Here is a 19,708-nt window from a genome sequence, read left to right on the forward strand (position 1 = left end):
CAGGGAAGGGAGTCTGTGGTTGGGATCACACTCCACTTTTCCCCTCACTCCAGGGTGGACAATGGAGAGCAAGCTGCCTCGAAGGGCGAAACTCTGCCAGACAAGATTTGGTTTCTCACGGAGGAACTGCAGTGTTTCCTGCAACCGTCTGGAAACTCCTTCAGACACAAACCAGAAGCGAAGCTAAACACATCATTAACATCCATGTTTGTTCGTTCCTTTCTTCCTCCATTTTAGCTCAGATGGAGGGGTGTTGGATTTCTGTCAGCAATGCAGGGGGAGACCTTTGTGGTTCCAACTGAACCGTTCCACCATCACCACTATTATCCCGGGGGAAAAAAGGTTCCCATTAACATGTCTCCTTCCCAGCTAAATGTGATTCCGCTAATAATCGTTAAGCCAGCGGGGCAGAGCTGTTGAAGGGCTGGGCTTGGTGTTTCATTGGGGGGTTGGGGTTTAAATCCTTCCAGAGCAGCGAAAGACCTGACCAACGCTCAGAGCACGGTTGCGAGATAAATTGGAGGAGGAGAGTCATGTACCATTAGCTCACTGCAGGAAGGGCAGGATACAGGCACATCAGAGAAAAAAGAACTTTTTTTAAAAAAAACGGATGGGCGTTGAAAAAGTGATGTTTTACACACACACTCTCTTTAAATGAATCATGGAGTTGGAAGAGGACCGTAGAAGGCCATCAAGTCCAACTCAAGGCAGGAATCCAAGTCAAAGTAGATCTGACAGAGGGTCGTCTAGCTTTCTCTTGAAAATCTCTTCAGCGTTGGAGCACTCGCCACCTCCCGAAGTCATGGGTTCTGTTGTAGGACTGCTCTAACAGGAAGTTTTTCTTGATTCTCAACCAAAATCTGACTTCCTGTCACTTGAGCCCATTATTACATGTCCTGCACTCAGGGATGATTGAGTACAGATGATGAAAGGCCTCCAGAAACAAGACATGTTGCTAAGGTCATGTTTAGCACCCAACGGCACCCTGGAGGGATCTGGGAGATGAATCGTTGGGATTGGGCAGACGGATGACCCAACGGCTGGCTTGAGGCCAAGTAGACAGGGCACTGACACAGCTCTGTCTCCCAGAAGACCAAAGACAGGGAAGTGGAGGCTCTGCTGGGAAAGGCAGGCACAGATCCCAAACCCCACCCACCCACCCACCCCATACCTGTCTCTGGAATACAACAATCAAACAGCCACTGTGGGTGATTTCAGCAAACAATCTAAGTTGGAAGGTGAAGGTGTGTGGTTTGGTGGCAAGCCGTGGTGTAGTGGAACTGGGGCTTCCAGGGTCAAAGCCCAGTGAGTTTTGAAACAGCAGGGAGGATGCTATCCTCCACCCCCACCCAGCTCCCATTTTCCCCTCTGAGCTTAGCTGTAGGAACTGTATACTCCCTTTGTAATGCAAAGCATTCAGTTTCTGCTGGATGGGTGAATCAAAGCCAGGAATTTTACAATTAAAAATGGCTCCTCTTTTGTTGCTGTTGACCACTTGTTTCAGCCTTCCAGAGTGGTGGCCGTTGCCAGGAATGCCGGACCATCTAAATTTACTGCTGCGCCACCAGAGGCAATGGTGAGAGAAATTGCCCCAAAGGTCCAGCCGCTTACTGAACTACGAACATAGTGTGGCCACAGAAAGTCTAGCACTCCTGGGAGGTGCAGGGAGCGTTGTGACAACTTCTAAATGCCTCGTGCCCCTGAAAGGAACTGCAAGTCACATGAAAGGCAAGCAGGACGATAAAATCACTGCGACTTTTTCTTCCTTGGGCGATGGCCTCTCCTCTCCCTAATTCGTAGAACTACAACATATACTTCACTACTTCGTAGACTCCGTCTGGTGGGCTCTGTGGGGTCAGTTCCAAGGCCAGCTAAGCCTCTAAGAAATAGTGTCGAATCTTACAGACTCTCTCTTCCCCAAGCGAATTCCCAAAACGCTGTCACTACCAGGACAAAGGGTAAGCTCCCTCTCGCCTACTTTTGGGCAGAGAAACGGGGGGGGGGGGAAACATTTCACAAAATTTCCCCTGCAAGAAATACAGATTTCCCAACAGATTCTTGAGCATGGAGGTGGCCGTGAGAATCGGCGTGAGCACCGATTCCACTCCTGTTTCTAAAGGGATTCTGGTTTGGGATGGGTGCTCCTGTGGCGATTCGAGAGGGCAAGCGCTTCTGGGGGGGGCGGCCAAGCCACAGCCCGGTCCTGCTCCGCAGCATTCCCCACCTGCCAGCCTGGCGGTACCCAAGGGTGGAAATGGCAGTTACATCCAACGAAGTAGAGGAGGAATATTTGGAGAAAATGTTGCCAGGTTTTAACTTTTCCTTCATGCAGGTGTGGACAAAGTGCAGCCCCAAAAGGTGGTTTTCAGCTCCCGTTAGGCCTCCCCCCCACCAGCAACAACGATTCGTCCGTGAAATAGACCACAGAGCCTCCCTGAAGCATCTAATGTGCCATAGATCCATTATTCCAAATAGTCCACTCTTTTTCTTTTCTGGCAGTTCATAGGTTTTCCCACAAAGTTCCCAGGGAGTTTTGCTTTGCTTTAAAAAAAAAATACAGTCTCAGACCTGCTGAGGTTGCCCACAGCTGTACAGGGTGCGCGACAGACAAAGTAGCTCTCGAGACACAAAACCCCAAACCAGAATCCGACACGTGCCCCAGGCACCTCTGAGCAGCCTCCCCCGAGCGCCTCCAGGCGTAGGCGCAGCCCTTATCCCGAAGGCGTCCACCTGTCGCTCACAACTTCCCATCTCAACAAACCACCTCCATGCGCTGCCATGGGAGAAAACCATTTTGCAAGACAGCAAAAGGCCACCTGCTTGCTTCTCCTTGACTGCAAGCGACCCGGCCCTCCACAGACGAGTCCTGCACCCATTTCCATTGCCCGGCACCGTTTACAATCTTTAATCCTCACCCCCACAGTTTATTACGGTGAAAGGGGTCTTGGCTGGGCCAGATTCAGTGAGAGCTGAAAGCCTTCCAGAGTGTAGCAAGCCGGCATTTTCAGGGATACAAAGGGAAGCATCCTTTGTGTGGGAGAACGGTAGGCAGTGTCTCTCTGGCTTCGTATTCTTTCTCCAAAGCATAGAAGATAGATGAGTGGATGGACGAAGACACCCGAAGGGGAAAAGAAGGGGGCGGCCCCCAGGTTTCCCTTGTTATTTTGTCTCTTCAGTTCCAAAAAGGGAATCGTCGGCCAAGCCCTGAAAGGCGCCGGTCACTGGGCCAGGCAACTGCCCGGGGGTCTCCAGCCAACCCCCTTTCTCCCCTGCAGGGTTCAAGTCTGCCCAAAGTGAACAATAGTGCAAGACAAAAACAAGCCCAAGGACTTCTTCGCTGCTGCCCCGAGGAGAGAGGGCGGCAGGTCGCTCAACAACGAGGTATATCTATATAACATCCGGCTTCACTCCGTTTCGGCCAGGCTTCCTTTGAGTTGTGGAAAAGAGGAAAGTAGCTCTTCCAAAGCCAGAGCTGCGAGTTCGTAAAGTCTCATAAGTGTGAGGGGGTGACGGTGGTGACATTTCTACGGTCATCAAAAGTGTAGGTTTTTTTTTTTTTTTTGCACACAACATTCACAATCTACTACATTCCACAACACTCTTCGGCGGGGAGGCAGGCCAAGCTGATGAAGGGTCTCTGATTTCTGCATCTTGGTTTTGGGGTGAGGTGTGAGTGTTTCTTTTGTGTGTGTGTGTGTGTGTGTGTGTGGTGAGGGATTAAGCAGAAGTGTCCTCCCTGCTTAGAAAAACACAACCCTATCTGGAAGAGGACACATAGGTCCCTGCCCTGCCTCAGTTTCCCCTTCTGCAATCAAGATCCGCATTTTGAAAATGGTACATTACCCCTTGGGGCTGTAGGAGATGAAAAGTCAGTGTAATCTGAAGCAAGGCTGCCCAAAATTGAGCTCTGGGAGGGTTAAAATAAAGGAGCAAGGGTTTCTGACCCAGTGCAGAGTGCCCCAAGCAGTTCTGCTGGTTGGGATACATGACCTCTGCAACAGAGACCCTGACTTTAGGATGGGGGGGGGCGAATGGAAATTAAAATGAAATGTCCATTAAAATCGACTGAACCCAACAGAAGTCCCAGCTAGAGGAGGGGCACTGAAATGAATAGGACTTGGTCACAGGTAGTGTTCCTTCCATCGATTCCGATGGTTTGCTTTACTTAGGATTAATGTTGGGTTTATCTGGTCCTCGTGTTTTCCCATACTAGCTCCCTTCCTTTTGGTAGCTGCTGCGCACCAATGAGGAGATGCACAGGGGTATTAAGTTGGGCAGAAGAGCATCAAATGGGGCATATGCATGCGTGTGCACTCGTGCATGTTAGGAATTGCTCCTTTATGGTGGTTAAAAAAAGAGGGCAACTTGCCCTGCTGACAAGAGGCCGGGTGCACTAAGCCCGTTGCCCACTTGTGAGAACGAGGGTGCCAGGGACAGCTTTGTAACGGATAAGAGGCATCCAGAGCGTCTTCCTCTTGTTTTAGGGCAGCTCTTAGGCACAAATCCCAGAGAAAGCAAAAGTATAGGGAGAAAATGAGCGAGGAAAAAGGATATGCCGAGTATGATCCTGGCATAAGAGACTCCTGGGAATGAAGGTAGGCGCAAGAGGGACGGCAGCTCACGTGGTCTAAGAAGCTCGAGGCGGCTACCTGCCCTCTATGCCGTTTCAAAACTGCCAGTTGGATTCAGGGAGAAATGTCTGAAATCTCCAAATCACAGAGACCGCTACTTTGGCATTCTTGAAACGGACCAACGACTGTTCCCAGAGTCTCCGACTTAGAAAGCAGGATTTGGTTCACTAGTTACTTGTCATGGCATAACTACCTTACACTACGATGGCCATTTAATGGGGTGTGTGTGATATCACTCCTTTTTGCTATATGACTTGACCTTTTAGTGAGTTTTCTAGTTAGAGGGGTGTGGAATTGCTAAATGGCAGAGGAACATTGCACAGCTCAAGGGCCGGTTGGTGCCATGCCTCGTGCTTTGTTCTGGATGTTGAGGTGGATGGAAGGAGCCTGTGTTTTGCACCCCAGGCAGACTCTTGCAGTATTCTCTTTTCCCCCCAGTTACTTATGACCTATGCGAAAGTGAAAAGTTCCAGTTTATAAAAAAGAGTTATGGTGCTAGAACCTAACTCTACTTTTGGGGTTTAGAAACTACAACTAATTGGTTTTAAGAGTTCCTTTCCCAATAGAGAGATCATAATAGATAGATCATAAACTGGACAGTGACTGAGAATAGATTCTGCCATTTCTAGGCAGCCCAAATGAGATGTCTCTCCCCTCCAGGATCAGCAAACTGGGTAGCTGAGCGCTGAAGCTACTCAACTGGATTAACCTTGGCAGGCCAAGGAGGAGGGACCCCAGGAGGCTCTCTGGGTACTGTTGTGGTTGTTTAGTCGTTAAGTCGTGTCTGACTCCTTGTGACCCCATGGACCAGAGCCCGCCAGGCCCTCCTGTCTTCCACTGCCTCCCGGAGTTGGGTCAAAGTCATATTGGTCGCTTTGATGACCCTGTCCAACCCTTTCGTCCTCTGTCGTCCCCTTCTCCTCTTGCCTCCACCCTTTCCCAACATCAGGGTCTTTTCCAGGGAGTGGAATGACAGGATTTCAACTCTGGGCACCCAGATAATGGGTGGAAAAGTGGATGGGGGCAGTGTTTTAGTGAGAATGAGGTAGTGTTGGGGACTAGCTATGAGAAGGAGGCTGAAGAAATAGGCATGAGCTAAGATAGTGGGAGGAGACCTCTCCAGTGTAACTTCAACATGTCCAGAATGCCCCTGTGAGGAAAAGGGGAGAAGGATTGGCTCAACCAGCAATTCAGAGAAAAGAAAAATTCCTGTAACTTTTGTAAAATCAAAGGGGCACAACAGCAGTCAGACGTTGCATCAGCTGGTGGACAACAAGCCTTTCAGCACTAGAGGGAAATTGGACTCCGCTAAGAGGGAAGGTGTTTTTCCGTTTTCAATGCTTCCAGGGCATTAGAAAAGGCAGCAAACGTCGCCTCCCAAGTCATTTGCATAAATCAAAATGAGCAGCAGGTAAGAACCCTTCTCAAGGGTCCACACATTCCAAAAAAGAAATGATACCCCCCCCCCAAAATAAATAAATAAATAAATAAAAATAAAAGCCAAAGTTTCAAATGCGTGGATGGCATTTACAATCAGTGGTCAGCTCAATCTGGGTCGTTTCCACCGGCTCGTTCTCTCGGCAAAGCATGTGTGCGCGATGGTGCCGCAGGCGGGGGCAAGCGAGGCGGTTACGGCTGAGGGCAGGCGCCGGCGCCGCCGGGGCTGGCCACCGAGCGACAGCTGATCCGGCGGATGGAGTGCAAAGCCACCGTGCAGCAGCCCCGCAGGAGGGAGCTGATGTTGTAGATGGGCTGGTCCTGCCTTCTCTGCGAGCGGCACAGCCAGGCGACGGTAGGCACTGCGGGAACCACGACGGCCAAAAGATCCACAATGAAGTGGCGGCTCCAGTACGTTTTGGGCTCCACCGCTGCTCCTGCCGAGGCCGTGGCTGCCACCAGGTCTTGGCTGGACTCGGCAACGTCTTCCTCGGGGGCGCAGACGATGCTCACGGATTCGCTTGCGCTAGAAGGCTGATGCACGGTTGGAGTCGGGGCGGCTCTGGGCTCCGTCGGGGACGCTGGCGGCCCATCAGGATCCTCAACGACCCCTCCAGCCAGGATCGCCACTGCGGAGTTGGGGTTAGCAGCCACCAAGTCCATGGGCTCGGTTACATCTAGGGCGCGAGTCTCTGAGTTATTGGTCTCAACCCCGTCCTCCATTTCAGAGACCCACACCGATGTGGGGCTGGCCAGACTGCAGGCTTGGGACTTCATCACCTTCTCCAAGATGGTGTCGAGATCCGGCTGGTACTGCACAAAGTCTGTCTGTATGGCTTGTTCCTGCATGCAGCTGGCTTGCACCGCGGCTTCCACGCTCTGCTGAGACCCCATCAGTTTCTCGTACGTGGAGCTGGTCGGGACCCGGGAGCCCAGGGTGAAGTTGGTCTGCAGGGAGACTTCGTCAGTGCCGCACTCTACTCCTGAGGAGAGGAGGCTACTCTGATCCAACAGGTCTGTCCGGCTCAAGGAGTCCTCTGCCGCCGCGAAGCCGCTGTCTGCCCCCTCGTCCACCGAGATGGTCTGGGAGCCCCCCATGTTCTTCTCGTTGGCCCCTTGGTCACTCAGCTTGGTGTAGGTGGAGCTGCGGGTGAGCGAACGAGCCGGGGAGCCTCCTGCCGATTCGGTGGCCCCCTCCTCTTTAACTGTCCCGTTCTGGGCCACCTCCATGCTGTGGAGCAAGGTCTCCAGCTTCTTGTTCTGGATGTTGATGTCCACAAAATACTTCTGGAGCCCTTTGTCTTTCTCTATCAGGTTGTTCTTGACGGTATCGATGACCTGCTTCAGCTGCTTGATCTCCTTCCGGGCTTCCTTGAGGGCCAGCTGGGCCTCCACACGGTGGCACTCTTCTTCGATCCAATCTTCCTGCATTCTGGAGAGCTGGGCTTTCAGGTCTTCAATCTCCGCATCTCTGCATCAGACATACAGATAAGCAAAACCTTGGTCATGGCTCCGGGTCGCTCTAGAACCAACAGAAGCGATGCTGTACCTACTCTAGAACTGCTTCCGTCCCCAACCTTTGGCACCACCTGGTTAAATTTTATGAGGTGGCTCTCAGCGGTACCTAGTTCTTTCATTCATTCATTCTTTCTTTCTTTCTTTCTTTCTTTCTTTCTTTCTTTCTTTCTTTCTTTCCCAAACCATGTTAATATGGTGCATTTATAATTGTTTCACCCTCCTTTGTGCTTATGTCCTTCACTGAATGAAAGGAAACTAGGTTGTGCCAAGAGCCTATTGCAAATTTATGCAAAACTTAAATTTGGCTTCTATGCTGTAATCCTATAAGCAAGGCCTACAGAGAACGATTAAAGCTTCTGTGGCCAAAGGATGGAGGTTCAATACCTCTGTGGCTCTAGTTTTTGTGATGAAGCATCACAAAAGTTCTAGCACGTTTTACTTCTTCAGTGGAAGAACTAAAACGAACAGTGTTGGGCGTGAACAACAGCCCTGTGTGCACAGAAAGGTTCATGTATCAGAATTGCTTTTCGAGTTCAGGCTACAGGCTTGTTCCTTTTCTTTGGGAGGACCAAGATTCCTTTCACATTTGTCCACCATGCTTTTGGAAGACATTTTTATTTCACCAGGACTTCGGAACTAGATGAGTCGGATGGCACATCCTTTTCCAATGCATCTCGTTATGCTGGCAGGCCATTCTTCCCTCTTTGGTATTGCTTGGTTTTATCATCTTAGTTGTAACTTCCCTTCCCTCCCGCCCAGAAGTGCACTGCTACAAAAACAGCATTCAAAAAATGCACAAAACCCCTCTTTCCAAGGAGGGCCACCCTGTTCTCCAGAGTGGAGCGGATTCCCATATCCTTCCTGGAAACCTGACGTTCTATTAGGGCAGGGGTGGGCAATTAATTTATACAGTGGTGCCTCGCATAGCGATCGCTCCGTTTAACGAAGAAATCGCTTTGTGATGATGTTTTTGCGATCGCAAAAGCGATCGCTTTGCGATGTTCCCTATGGAGAAAATTTGCTTTGCGATGATTGCAGGGAAGCGATCATCACAAAGCCCCCATTTTTGGCCAGCTGATCGGCAGTTCCAAAATGGCCACCGGGTAAACAAAATGGCCACCCGCTGTGTTGCCTCGCTTTAGATGCACAGAAAATGGCCACCCCTACAGAGGAATTTTGCTTAAGGTTAGTTTTTAAGCCCATAGAAACGCATTAATGGCGTTTTAATGCGTTTCTATGGGCTTTTTAATATCGCTTAGCGATGAAATCGCTTAGCAGTGATTTTTGCTGCACGGATTAACATCGCTAAGCGAGGCACCACTGTATAAGGTGGCCACATGAAAAATCTGAACTGTGTTCGGGGGCTAAACTAACTTTACTTAAAAATAAAAGATAAGCAATAGATCAACTTTAGACAAAAAGCTATAAATGGTTTTGATGTTCAACTTGTTCAGTGAGAGACATCCAGTCTGTCTTGGGCTTCAGCAAGTGCTTGAAGACCAGACTGGAGCGATGACCGGCGGGCCGGACAGGAGCAGCTCGCGGGCCGTATGTGGCCCTCGGGCCACACTTTGGCCAGGTCTGTATTAGGGGATCCTAGAATGGTGAAGTTGGAAAGGGCCTATAAGGCCATCCAGTCTAACCCCCCTGCTTGATGCAGGACCCCTGGCTTCTTGGATTAGGAATGTCTGAAATAACGGCTTCTTTAGGGGATGTTTTAAGAAACAACGGCTCTTGGTTTGTCTTCTTTTAAAAGAAATCTACATGAAGATAACTTACTGGCTGGGTAGCTCAGTGACTCGGAGCACTTGAGAAGTTCAAATTCCCAACTGGGGCCTCCTGGGGGGAAAAGTCAGCTTGTGGAGCCTTGGGAAAAGCTGCACAGTCCCAAAACACCTCCAAAAGATGGGAATGATAGCTCTGAGTATCGGATGACCTAGGAAATACTCCACAAACTGCAACTGAAGCCACTCGTGACTGACAGACACAATAGTTTTTAAAATGGATTATTTTGCCTGTTGCTTTGAATGTAGGTTTTGATTTTGTTTGATTCTTTCTAATATTTCTATACTTTTAAATATTCCCCTTTTCAGACGTACGCCACCATGGGTACTTTTTAAGGAGAAAGGCAGGATAAAAATACTTTTAAATAAATAAAAATAAAGGGAGAGAGAGAGAAACACAGGAGGACCCCCTTATCCGTGGGATCTGTATCTGATGATTCACTCGCCCACTGCCTGAAAATATTAAAAGAAAAATCCTAGAAATACTATATTTCTCAAGAGGAAGTGACCAGAACTGGCCACTGGAGGGAGCCAGAAAACATTGTATGCATAGCATTCACCATTAAAATAGAGTTTGCTGTAATCAGAATCTGGGGGAGGCTTGGAACTCATCTTCTGTGAATACAGAAGGGATCCTTTTGTCCAGTGGAGACTCAGCCCCAATGCCCTCCTTCCCCCCTTTTATAAGGCAGCCCCAAACAGACCTGTCCTGTAGTCGCTCATGCGTGTCCTTCAGCCTGGCCCTCAGGTGCCGAATGCAAACCTCTTTCTGCTGAAGAGGAGTCAAGTATTGCTCGGGAGTCGGGGGCTTGATCCCATGGTTATCACTGCACAGCAGGTACTTGACCGGGCGTCTGGAAGAAGAGCAAAATCCTCAACCCGGGCAGTCCCAAGCCTCTCCTCACCCACCCCGACGCCGCCAGATGGTAAAAATCTGAGCCACGGTACAAGTGCCATCAAGGAGAACTCAACAGTGAGGCTGGCTCCGGAAAGGTCAGCGGCCCAAAGGGCAGGCTTGGCGTCGGGTTCTGTGGAAACTTAAAAATACATGGAATTGATTCACATTTCTCACTGGTTGGTTTTGTGCTCCTCTGAGCCCTTTCCCGTTCTGCTGCTGAAAAATCATACTGCAAGCTCCTTGGGGCAGGGACCTGCTTGTTTCCCATCAGAAACAAAGCGATGCGCACCCATGCTGCTGTGTCAACGGCACGGGGACATTGAGGTCAAACCCTCTGCCAACGGGCCCTAGGTTTCCATTCTGCAACCCGGCAAGAACAGAAAAGCCACTCCATCCATTTGATGCTGCGGCGATTCCTTTTGTCCTGGGGGTGAAGAAGTCAGGGGTGGTGTATAGCAGAGAAACAAAGCAGAACACAGTGGAAGAGCAAGGAGTGACTGGCGTGGGAGTTAAGACAGACATGGAAGACAAAGACACTTCTTTACCCTTGTGAGGTGCAAGCTGAACTCCAGACTTCATAGCAGCTTCCCTGTACGCATTTGCAGCTAGAGACTAGTTACTCTAATTTTGCAAAACAGGACTCCAGCCCATACGAGCGGGGCAGCTACTTCCTCACCTCTCCCTCGAAAGTCCTAACTCGGCCGTCACAGATTCACGGAGGGCAAACCGAGGAAAGGAACCTCGGCGGTGGGGACTGGTTATAAAATGCTTTCCTAAAGCAGAGGTTATGGGCTTTTGGAGCCAGGTCGAGATAGTTTAATTTCCCAGGCATTTTAAAGCATCCGCTGACTGTCATTTCTCCCTAGTTGGGTTTTTAAACATCTGTGGTGGTTCTATAATAGGTCTTGATTCTGAGGCGATGGTTTATGGTGAGCCACCAAACATTTTTTCTTTGAAGGCCAGGACAGAAAGGCCTAAAATAATTAAAAAACAACAACAAGCAAACCAACAAGCAAGTTTTTTTGTACAGCTTAACGGGGAACTTAATGTGCACACCATTTAATAGAAATCAGGGCCCACTGAGAGTGTGGAAGGTGGCTCGCACACGCGCCTGCCACAGCCACTCTGAGACGGGAATTCAGTTTGGCCATCTTGAATGGGACCACAAAAAGGAAAAGCTGACGTTTCAGGGATGGTTGAAAAAGATACTGTTTTCCTGAAAATAAGACCTAACCTGAAAATAAGCCCAAGTAGGATTTTTAGGGATGCTCGTCATATAAGCCCTACCCCAAAAATAAGCCCCAGTTAAGTGAAACCCTGCCTTCCACACTTGTGCAGCAACCAGAAGATGACATGACTGCATTTTAATAAATGTAGATGGTTGTACATGAAAACAATAAAACATCCCCTGAAAATAAGCCCTAATGCATTTTTGGTGCAAAAATTAATATAAGACCCTGTCTTATTTTGGGGGGAAAAGGATAGCTGTTGGGAGTTTTCTGGTGGACCCATGGCTTGCAAGAACACTGGTGTGCAGGACTATTATCCTCACAAGATTTGCATTGCCTCTGTGTCTGCTTGCTTTCTATTAGCTCAAGTTGCATGTTTTAGCAAACACAGGTAAGAGAAAGACACCACCTATCTCAAGTGCCCTTTGACCTATTAGAAAAAAAACCCCAGAAAACAAGCCCATAAGCTTCTCACAGCTCAGTTCATGCACGCCTGTGTGTGAGAGAGAGAGATAGGAAGAAACAAATGATGGGCTTTGGAGCAGAGCTTGGATTTACACCAAACCTCTGAATATCAAAACGTCTGTATGGTTCCTGATCCTGCATCTCTCCAGAAAGAGCAAAAGGACCATCTTCCTTTATCAGCTGATGGCTCTTAGGCAGAAGGACACTTTAGCATTTTGAAACTTGTTTTGTGATGGAAGCAAAACTGGGTTTAGTTTTTTTTTTAAAAAAAATACAGGGATGATGATGGTGTTGTCTGGAGCTTTCAGTGGAACCACACATTGCAAAGAAAGACGCTCCATTCAGCTGCCAACTGAAACTAATTATGATTCCATGACAGTGTGTGATACCTTGATGCTCTTACCTTAGGGGGAAAATCTGGGTTTATTTGACTTTATTTCGAGTTCACACAAACATACCCTGGTAGCCTCTGCATCCGTGGAGGGAGGCTACCCCTTCTTTCACCAGCTGATTCCCTTAGTCAGACACTGTTAATATGGGTTATGAAAGATATGCAGCTCATAAACGTGGAGTGAGGGGCTGGAGGGTGGGAAAGAGAGCAGTTATCCTTTTGTCCTCCTAAGCAGTAGATACTAAAATGCATAACAAGGACACCATTCTGCTACTTAATCATGGGTATGCAATTTTCAGAAGACTGAAAACTATGATGTGAAATACTGCAGATGCATTTACATGATTCTTGATAATAGAAAACAAAGAATAATGTACAGTATTATTATTAGTTTTTGGCTTAGGTAATCCGATTTTTTTTTTAAAAAAAGAATTTCTTGAAGGTAAATGAGGCTGAGAGGAATCCATGGGTCCAGTCACCCAGGGAGCTTTATGGAGGAACAGAGGTTTGGGTCCAGTGTTCCCCAGCCAAAAACTCTCAGACACCCCCCCCCCCCAAGTACCTGCTCATAGGCAGCTGAAACACATATGCACACGGCTGGCACAAAAACGGGACGAGCAGGTACATCTTTTTCGATGTACAGACAGCACCAGTTTTCATGCCTGAAGGTGTGCATAATCTTCTAAGGGGGGGGGGGTTTCAACATGGAAAGGAATCATTGCATGCGAAACGGCTCTCTGTTCAGCTATGCAGCTCCTTTGAAATCACATTTTCTGTGGGTGGTCAAATCCTGGAATCCTTTGTGCTTAGCAGTCTCTCTTCCAACACCGTCGCTCATGCTGGATGCACAAATGTTCACAAATATCCATTTTTTACAGTTGCTGGAGCTATAAGCCAATGGAAGTTTCTCTAGCAAGAGCTTTCTAGCCTGAACAGCTGCACAAAAATTCTAGGTCCAGAACCAGCATCATTCTAGACCAGGGTGGGGAAAATACAGCCAGGGAACCGCACGTGGTCATCCATACAGTTTATGCAGTCCTTGGAGGGCCCTTAGATATATAAACTATGAAGAACCGGCTCTCAAAATTTAAAACTACAGAAAGGAAATGGGAAATGGATTTTTAGCAACACTCGCTTTTTAATTTTTTGTATTTTTCCTCCTTTTAAGGGTCAATGAGACCCTCAAAGGGACTCGGGGGTGGAAAAATCATCCGCCTTGCTATGGATCATCAGAGGGTGGAGACAAACGAGAGACTGGAGAGGAGCTTCTGGACTGTTCTGTGCATGCGCGTCCCACAGTAGGATGGCCACGTCAGCAGAAGCCCATTTGCAGGGCCCAAACCTAAGATGGGAGGGCCTTCATGATGTCACAGAGGAGGGACAGACCCATTTCTGGGCCAGCTGACTGTTGAAACCAACAGATCCAGCAGATCTGCGAAGATTCTCAGTCATCCAGGAGAGGTTATCTGGAAGCTGAGTCATAGCCACTGGACTTCTTCAACTTACTGTATTTTTCCGTGTATAAGACTATACTTTTGTCTAAAATCTTTAGACTAAAAATTGAGGGTCGTCTTATACACGGAAGTAAGCTGAGGAGAGAACAAAAACAAGTGGAGGGGAAAGCAGGGCTCAAAGTGATCCTGCAGCGCTTTGATCCCTTTCCCCCTACACTTGCTAAACCCCACTTAGATTTCTTACTTTGGGATTAGAAAAGGGGGGCGTCCTATACATGGGGGTATCTTATACACGGAAAAATACGGTAATAAGGAAGAAGTCCAGTTGCCATGACTCAACTTCCAGTGATCCAGTAAATGTACCCGGAATCCGGGTAACAAATGAACCAGGTAATATAGCAGCCGGCTGTCAAGATATGAAATGTTGTGTGAATGTTGAAATAATTAAGGGGTGGTGGTGGAAAAAAATACCCCTCAAAATGAAAGTGCTTTCAAAATTGAAACTTGAACAACAGTTCACTCAAGTTATTGCAAAACAAACAGCCAGCTCCTCAGTGAAGCAAGGCCACTGTTCCATAACATTCTTGACAGCTGAACTTTTTAATGTTGCAATGTGTAAATATGGAAGTGGTGATGGCAGGTCCAAGAGCTTACACTCTCTGTAATTACAATACATTCTGGTTTTCCAGGACTCTGGTCTTCCAAGACGTCATTGTAGGAAAATGCTTTATGTTACAAGCCTTCATTCCTCCAGGCTTTGCAAAATTTTGGTCAAAACCACAATGTTATCATAATTGTGGCAGCTTGCCAGATTCTGAGTTACAGGCCCTTGGAGTTACAGAAAGGGCAACAAGAAGCGTGATTTGTATTTAAAATTTTGTTCTTGGTACTCCAGGCCCCTGGCTTTCCAAGCCACTGGGAAAGAGATGATTTACAGTTTGAAGGGAAAGGTAAACAACTGAAAGAACTATAAATATTGGGAGATAAGAAACGTACATACAGGAATTCAACTCATCAACATGCTACGTCACACACAGTGGATACCAACAGCAATTATCATGGATTTCCCACCATAGATTCAAATGGCTTGGCTGGGTGAACATTTACAACTGTTCTCTATGTGTATTTTTAATATACTTAAAGGCTAAAGATTACTTAAAGTTATAAGGCTTTTTACTTTTAAATTACATGTTTCAGAGATATATTCTCTGCTTTTTCAATATGACTTTTTAGGCTATAAGCTCCTGCATCTTTAGAATATAACTAAAACATTCTTTTAACTAGAACATCTCAAGCAGATTGGCTGAGGATGCTAACCTCGAGAGAGGCCCGGAAGAAAAAGACAAGAAACCGGGCCTTCTCTGAGGTTGCTCCTCAGCTACAGAATGAAACTCTCTCCCCCCTCCCCTGTGCAATTCATTTGGCCTCTTCATGGGTGATTTTTAAAAAATGATTAAAAACGTGGTTAATTAGGCGGGCATTTGAAAATGTTATACCCTCAAACTCAACTGAGCTTAGCTACCCTACTTGATCCATGCCTGCCATCATAAGGTTTTTAATACTCTGAATGTTTTATCTTAATGTATTTTTATGCATTGATGCATGTTTATTCACATTTTGTTATTTTTATTCTTTATTCTGTTGATCATAATTTAGTCATGTGGTTTTATATGTTGTAAACCACCCAGAATGGCCTTCAGCCAGATTAGAGATATAAATAAATAAGTAATAAATAAGTTTCACTTTTTCTAAGTTTCTCCCCTTACTTAAAATTGTTTTAATTATATTGTATTATCCTTGTTGTAAGCCGCCTAGAATGGCCTTAAGTGGCTAGATAGGCGGGATATTAAATAAATAAATAAATAAATAAATAAATAAATAAATAAATAAATAAATAAATAAATAAATAAATAAATTATTTATTTAATAAATTTTTTATTTATTAAAAAATTTTATTGTATTTTCTTATGCTCCTGTATTTTGGATTGAATTCTGCCTTAAGTATTTGCTTGCAACTTAAGTTTAGTTTTCATGTATTTTTAAAACACCTCTGCCTACCATTTGTAAGACACTGCTGTTTTGCAACACTTTTGAAATATTTTGTGGTTATGGGACATAGAAGCAAGGTAGATAAATAAAGTTTGTAGAATCAGACAAGCCGATGTAGTTCGAATTACCACAACAACGAAAAGCCTTACACTTTGATACTCAGATGAATTACAATGTGACTGAAAACGATTGTCTGGTTCAATTCTGGAATTAACCCTTTCCTGGTATGAACATCAGCTGTGATAAGCACAGGCTTCTGATTTTTATCTTGAGGTCCATAAAGTTGTGCACAGGCTCTTGGAGAGATGCTCAGCCTTCAGACTCCCTGACCTGACAAGGCGGGTGGCAAAATGTGCCCAGGAGCTGCAGCTGGTGCCAATGTGCCCACAGAACTCATACCCCCATGTTATGCTACATAAACTGTGTGTGTGACATGTGTTTTCCCAATTCCTGCGCTGCTTAGTCGTACAAAAGAATCCAACCTTTTTTTCCTCCTGCACTGCTGGCCCCAAGATTTCCCTCTCCCTAGCAAGAGACCCAGGGCAGCAGAGCAACTCCTTGAGATTTCAGCTGGGCCCTGGAGACTGGGCAACAACCGCCTAGACCACTGATGGTGAATCTTTTTGAGCCTGAGTGCCCAAACCGCAACTCAAAATCAAGTTATTTATTTCAAAGTGCCAACTCTGCAATTAAAACCTGAAAACTGAGGTTTTAGTTTAGGGAGGGGGGGGAAACCAACTGCTCCTGCACTGCAAGGGTTAAATGCTTGTGTCTCCCCCCCCTCCCCCATGGGAGGTATTAACAAAGAAATACTTACCGGTCCTCCAATCCCCCATTGGGCTAGACCGGTTATGGTTGCCATGCCACCCCCTCCACTGGACCACTGCACCAGCAGAGGGGAGTGCCGCCGAAATCCGGGATCGGAAGATGGGTAAGTATTTCTTGATGGTGACTTATAGCTCATGTGCCCACAGAGAGGGCTCTGTGTGCCAGCTGTGGCACGCGTGCCATAGGTTCGCCGTCACTGGCCTAGACACAGGTCAGAAACAGAAAAGCGGCCAGGTGGTCGGACAGAGCAGGGGGTCATTCGAGGATGGCTCAGGTTGGAAGTTTGAGGCTTGTCCTGGGGTGGGTGGGATAGTGCATCTTGCTGTGGCAGGAGTCAAGGGTTACCTTGGGGTGGGGCTGCTATCGCTGCCCTTACAGGAGCCGGAGTTGCTGCTGCTGCTGAGCGAGGAGGCGCCGTAGGTGTCCCGCATGCTCACGGGTGGGGAGGGACGCCTGGAGGCAGGAAGAAGAGGCTGTTTCTCAGTCGGAGTGGCCGGGGCGGTGGCAGACTTAAAGAACGCGGCAAAGCCACTCCTTGCAGGAAACTCACGACTTTTCGGAGGGGGGAGGAAGAGAAAAAAAAAAGAGAGAAAGAAACCACCAAACACACAGACACACAGATACACAAGACAGGAAGGGAAAAACAGAAAGGAAAATAAAAAGAACAAGAACAGACAAGCAGGGTTCAAAATGGAACACAGCAAAAGCGGTTATCTGCAGACAGGTTAGTGAAGCCACAGCAAAGGCAGGCCTGGGAAGGGCACTGCGAGACATCCCCCCCGCGCCCTTCTAGTTACGCCCCAAGCAGGATCTCCCCCCTGAACCCCCCCTTCCCCTCTCCCTGAGCTCCCGTGTGCTGAGTTCCCGTTCTGAGAAGCCCCCCCCCCAATCAGTTCTGGGAGCTGAAGCCCAGCTAGAGAAGAACAGGTCGGAGAAGAAAACCCCCATTACGACTTTGGACCCGTACGAAACCCAAAGCAAAAAAAAAAAAAAAAAAAAAAAAAAAAAAAAAAAAAGCATGCAATAATAAACCACCGGAAGGGAAACGTTGCAGTGAATCCCCTCAATCCCAGGTTGATTTGGGCATGAATTTATTTATTTATTTATTAAATTTATACCCCGCCCCTCTAGACCATGTCTACTCATGAAAACATGATCAGGGCCACTCGAATGCTCAAAGGGCTTCACTCACAGACCTCGTGCCAGCAAACGGTAAGAAGACAATACAAAACTGGTCATTAGACCAGAGAGGACACAACCGAGTGGTCAACCGAGACATTCGCCCAGCACTTAGAAGGCCAGTCCCCTAGAAGGATCATCTGCTTCCATAGAAACCTGCCGATCGGTTGGGATCACCAGTACAGACCCTTCTCTGGGCGGCATCTTGCTTTCAGAGATTAGTTGGGTAGAAGCTGAGAAAAGGGACTTCTCTGGAGTGACACTCGTGATGATCAAATGCCTTCTCTCAAGATGCTAACCTTGATTTTATGCTATTTTGTTTTAAATGCCAGGTTAAAGGGTGTTATTTGCTGAAGCATTAAATGAGGAATTGTCTTGGGTTTTCTAAATTGCCCCTATTGTAGTGAGCGCTGTTGCACGGTCATCCACTGTGGTTTTATCTTTGTTCTAGGGTCTTATTTTAAGATAGTGAACGTGGCTTGGAATCAAGTGGCAGAGAAAGAAATAGGTGGCTGATCTCTAACTATGTTTCTCTGTTAGTGGTCATCTGTGAGCTCACACCCATGGGCTAGTCTGCGCATGCGCAGAACGCTTCCAGACTTTCTAGAGCCGAGTTGGGGTATTTTGGTGGGACCTTCGCCCATTTGTTCAAGTGTGTGGTCCACCCTCTCTTGCCTCATCGAGGTCGGTTTTGGCTTGCCAGAAGATGGGGACAGCTAAGAAGGTTGGGTGATTCACAAACGACCACTTGAAGAAACACAGTTGCAGGTAAGCAAACTGTCTTTCTTTTTCATGGTCTCTGTGAACATCCTCTGTAGGTGAGGAGGAATGGGCATCCCCTACCTGTGCTTCAGGAATAGTTTGAGACAGTAAGGTCTGATCCTGATGAGGGAACTGGAGTCAGAGGAATCCTGGTCTAAGGTTCTGCGGCTTCGGCAGGGAGACCCGTATTGCGTTCGGTATTGTGGGGTCGGACTGATGAGGTTGACATGCAGCGATCAAAACCGTTGCCAGCTGAAAGGGTGAGCTCCTTCTTTATTTATATCAGAGTGCTGCATAACTTAAAATTATGTACATATAGGACATATAGGTAAAATTAGAAACAAATTAAAATGTTAAGATAACTAGACTATTTTTTTTAAATGAGACGTGGGCTACTTCCATAGATGTTACCTTGGCCATTTGCTAGATCTTCTTTGGTACACCTGACGGGGCATAAATTCCATGCACTGATTGAATTTCTCCACAGTCAGAGAAAATGCGTGTATCCTGTATCCAAGTACGAGCCCCACTTGACTTGGATTATTCTTTCATCGTCCTACTTCACTTTGAAGCCTATTAAGGGACTTCCAAATAGTCGGGGGGGGGGGGGGAGAGAGCAATCTGGAAGGTTAACCATGCAAGAGAGGCAGTCAGTTGAGCCGGTGGTGTGAATTCCAATATCTCATCCTCTGTATGGGAGGCAGAGATAGTCAGTAACCAATTGTGGTTTGTGTTGGTTGTTGTGGGTTTTTCGGGCTCTTTGGCCATGTTCCGAAGTTTGTTCTTCCTGATGTTTTGCCAGTCCCTGTGGCTGGCCTCTTCAGAGGACTGGAGTAGTCTGTCCATGCTCTGTTGCTGTTTGTTGGATGTCCAGTCCTACTTCCTACTCCAGTCCTCTGAAGATGCCGGCCACAGAGATTGGTGAAACATCAGGAAGCACAACCTTCAGAATGTGGCCAAAGAGCCCGAAAAACCCACAACAATCATCAGATCCCGGCCGTGAAAGCCTTCGAGAATACAGTGGTTTGTGTTGTTGTTAGCATCAAGAGATGGGTCAAGAATTAACTCTGGGACCGGTATTGC

General features: G+C 47.3%; 1 protein-coding gene across 3 annotated transcripts in view; it reads right to left on the reverse strand.

Annotated features, from left to right (window-relative positions):
* Positions 1–5,597: 5,597 nt before the first annotated feature.
* The window catches only part of SNPH (syntaphilin), a 41,376-nt gene continuing 27,265 nt past the window's right edge, over positions 5,598–19,708 (reverse strand). Inside the window, exons 4-6 of one of the 3 annotated variants that reach the window (XM_072996643.2) lie at positions 17,030–17,137; positions 10,075–10,224; positions 5,598–7,539 (exon numbers count right to left, since the gene is read on the reverse strand). In XM_072996643.2, coding sequence (XP_072852744.2) covers positions 6,261–7,539; positions 10,075–10,224; positions 17,030–17,137 — 1,537 coding nt within the window. In that variant the 3' untranslated portion in view covers positions 5,598–6,260. Of the gene's footprint in view, positions 7,540–10,074; positions 10,225–17,029; positions 17,237–19,708 lie in introns of all 3 variants that reach the window. The other 2 variants (XM_072996642.2, XM_072996644.2) reach the window with 2 other exon arrangements.

The sequence above is a fragment of the Pogona vitticeps genome, chromosome 4, assembly GCF_051106095.1.
Source record: "Pogona vitticeps strain Pit_001003342236 chromosome 4, PviZW2.1, whole genome shotgun sequence".
Classification (NCBI taxonomy): Eukaryota; Metazoa; Chordata; class Lepidosauria; order Squamata; family Agamidae; genus Pogona; species Pogona vitticeps.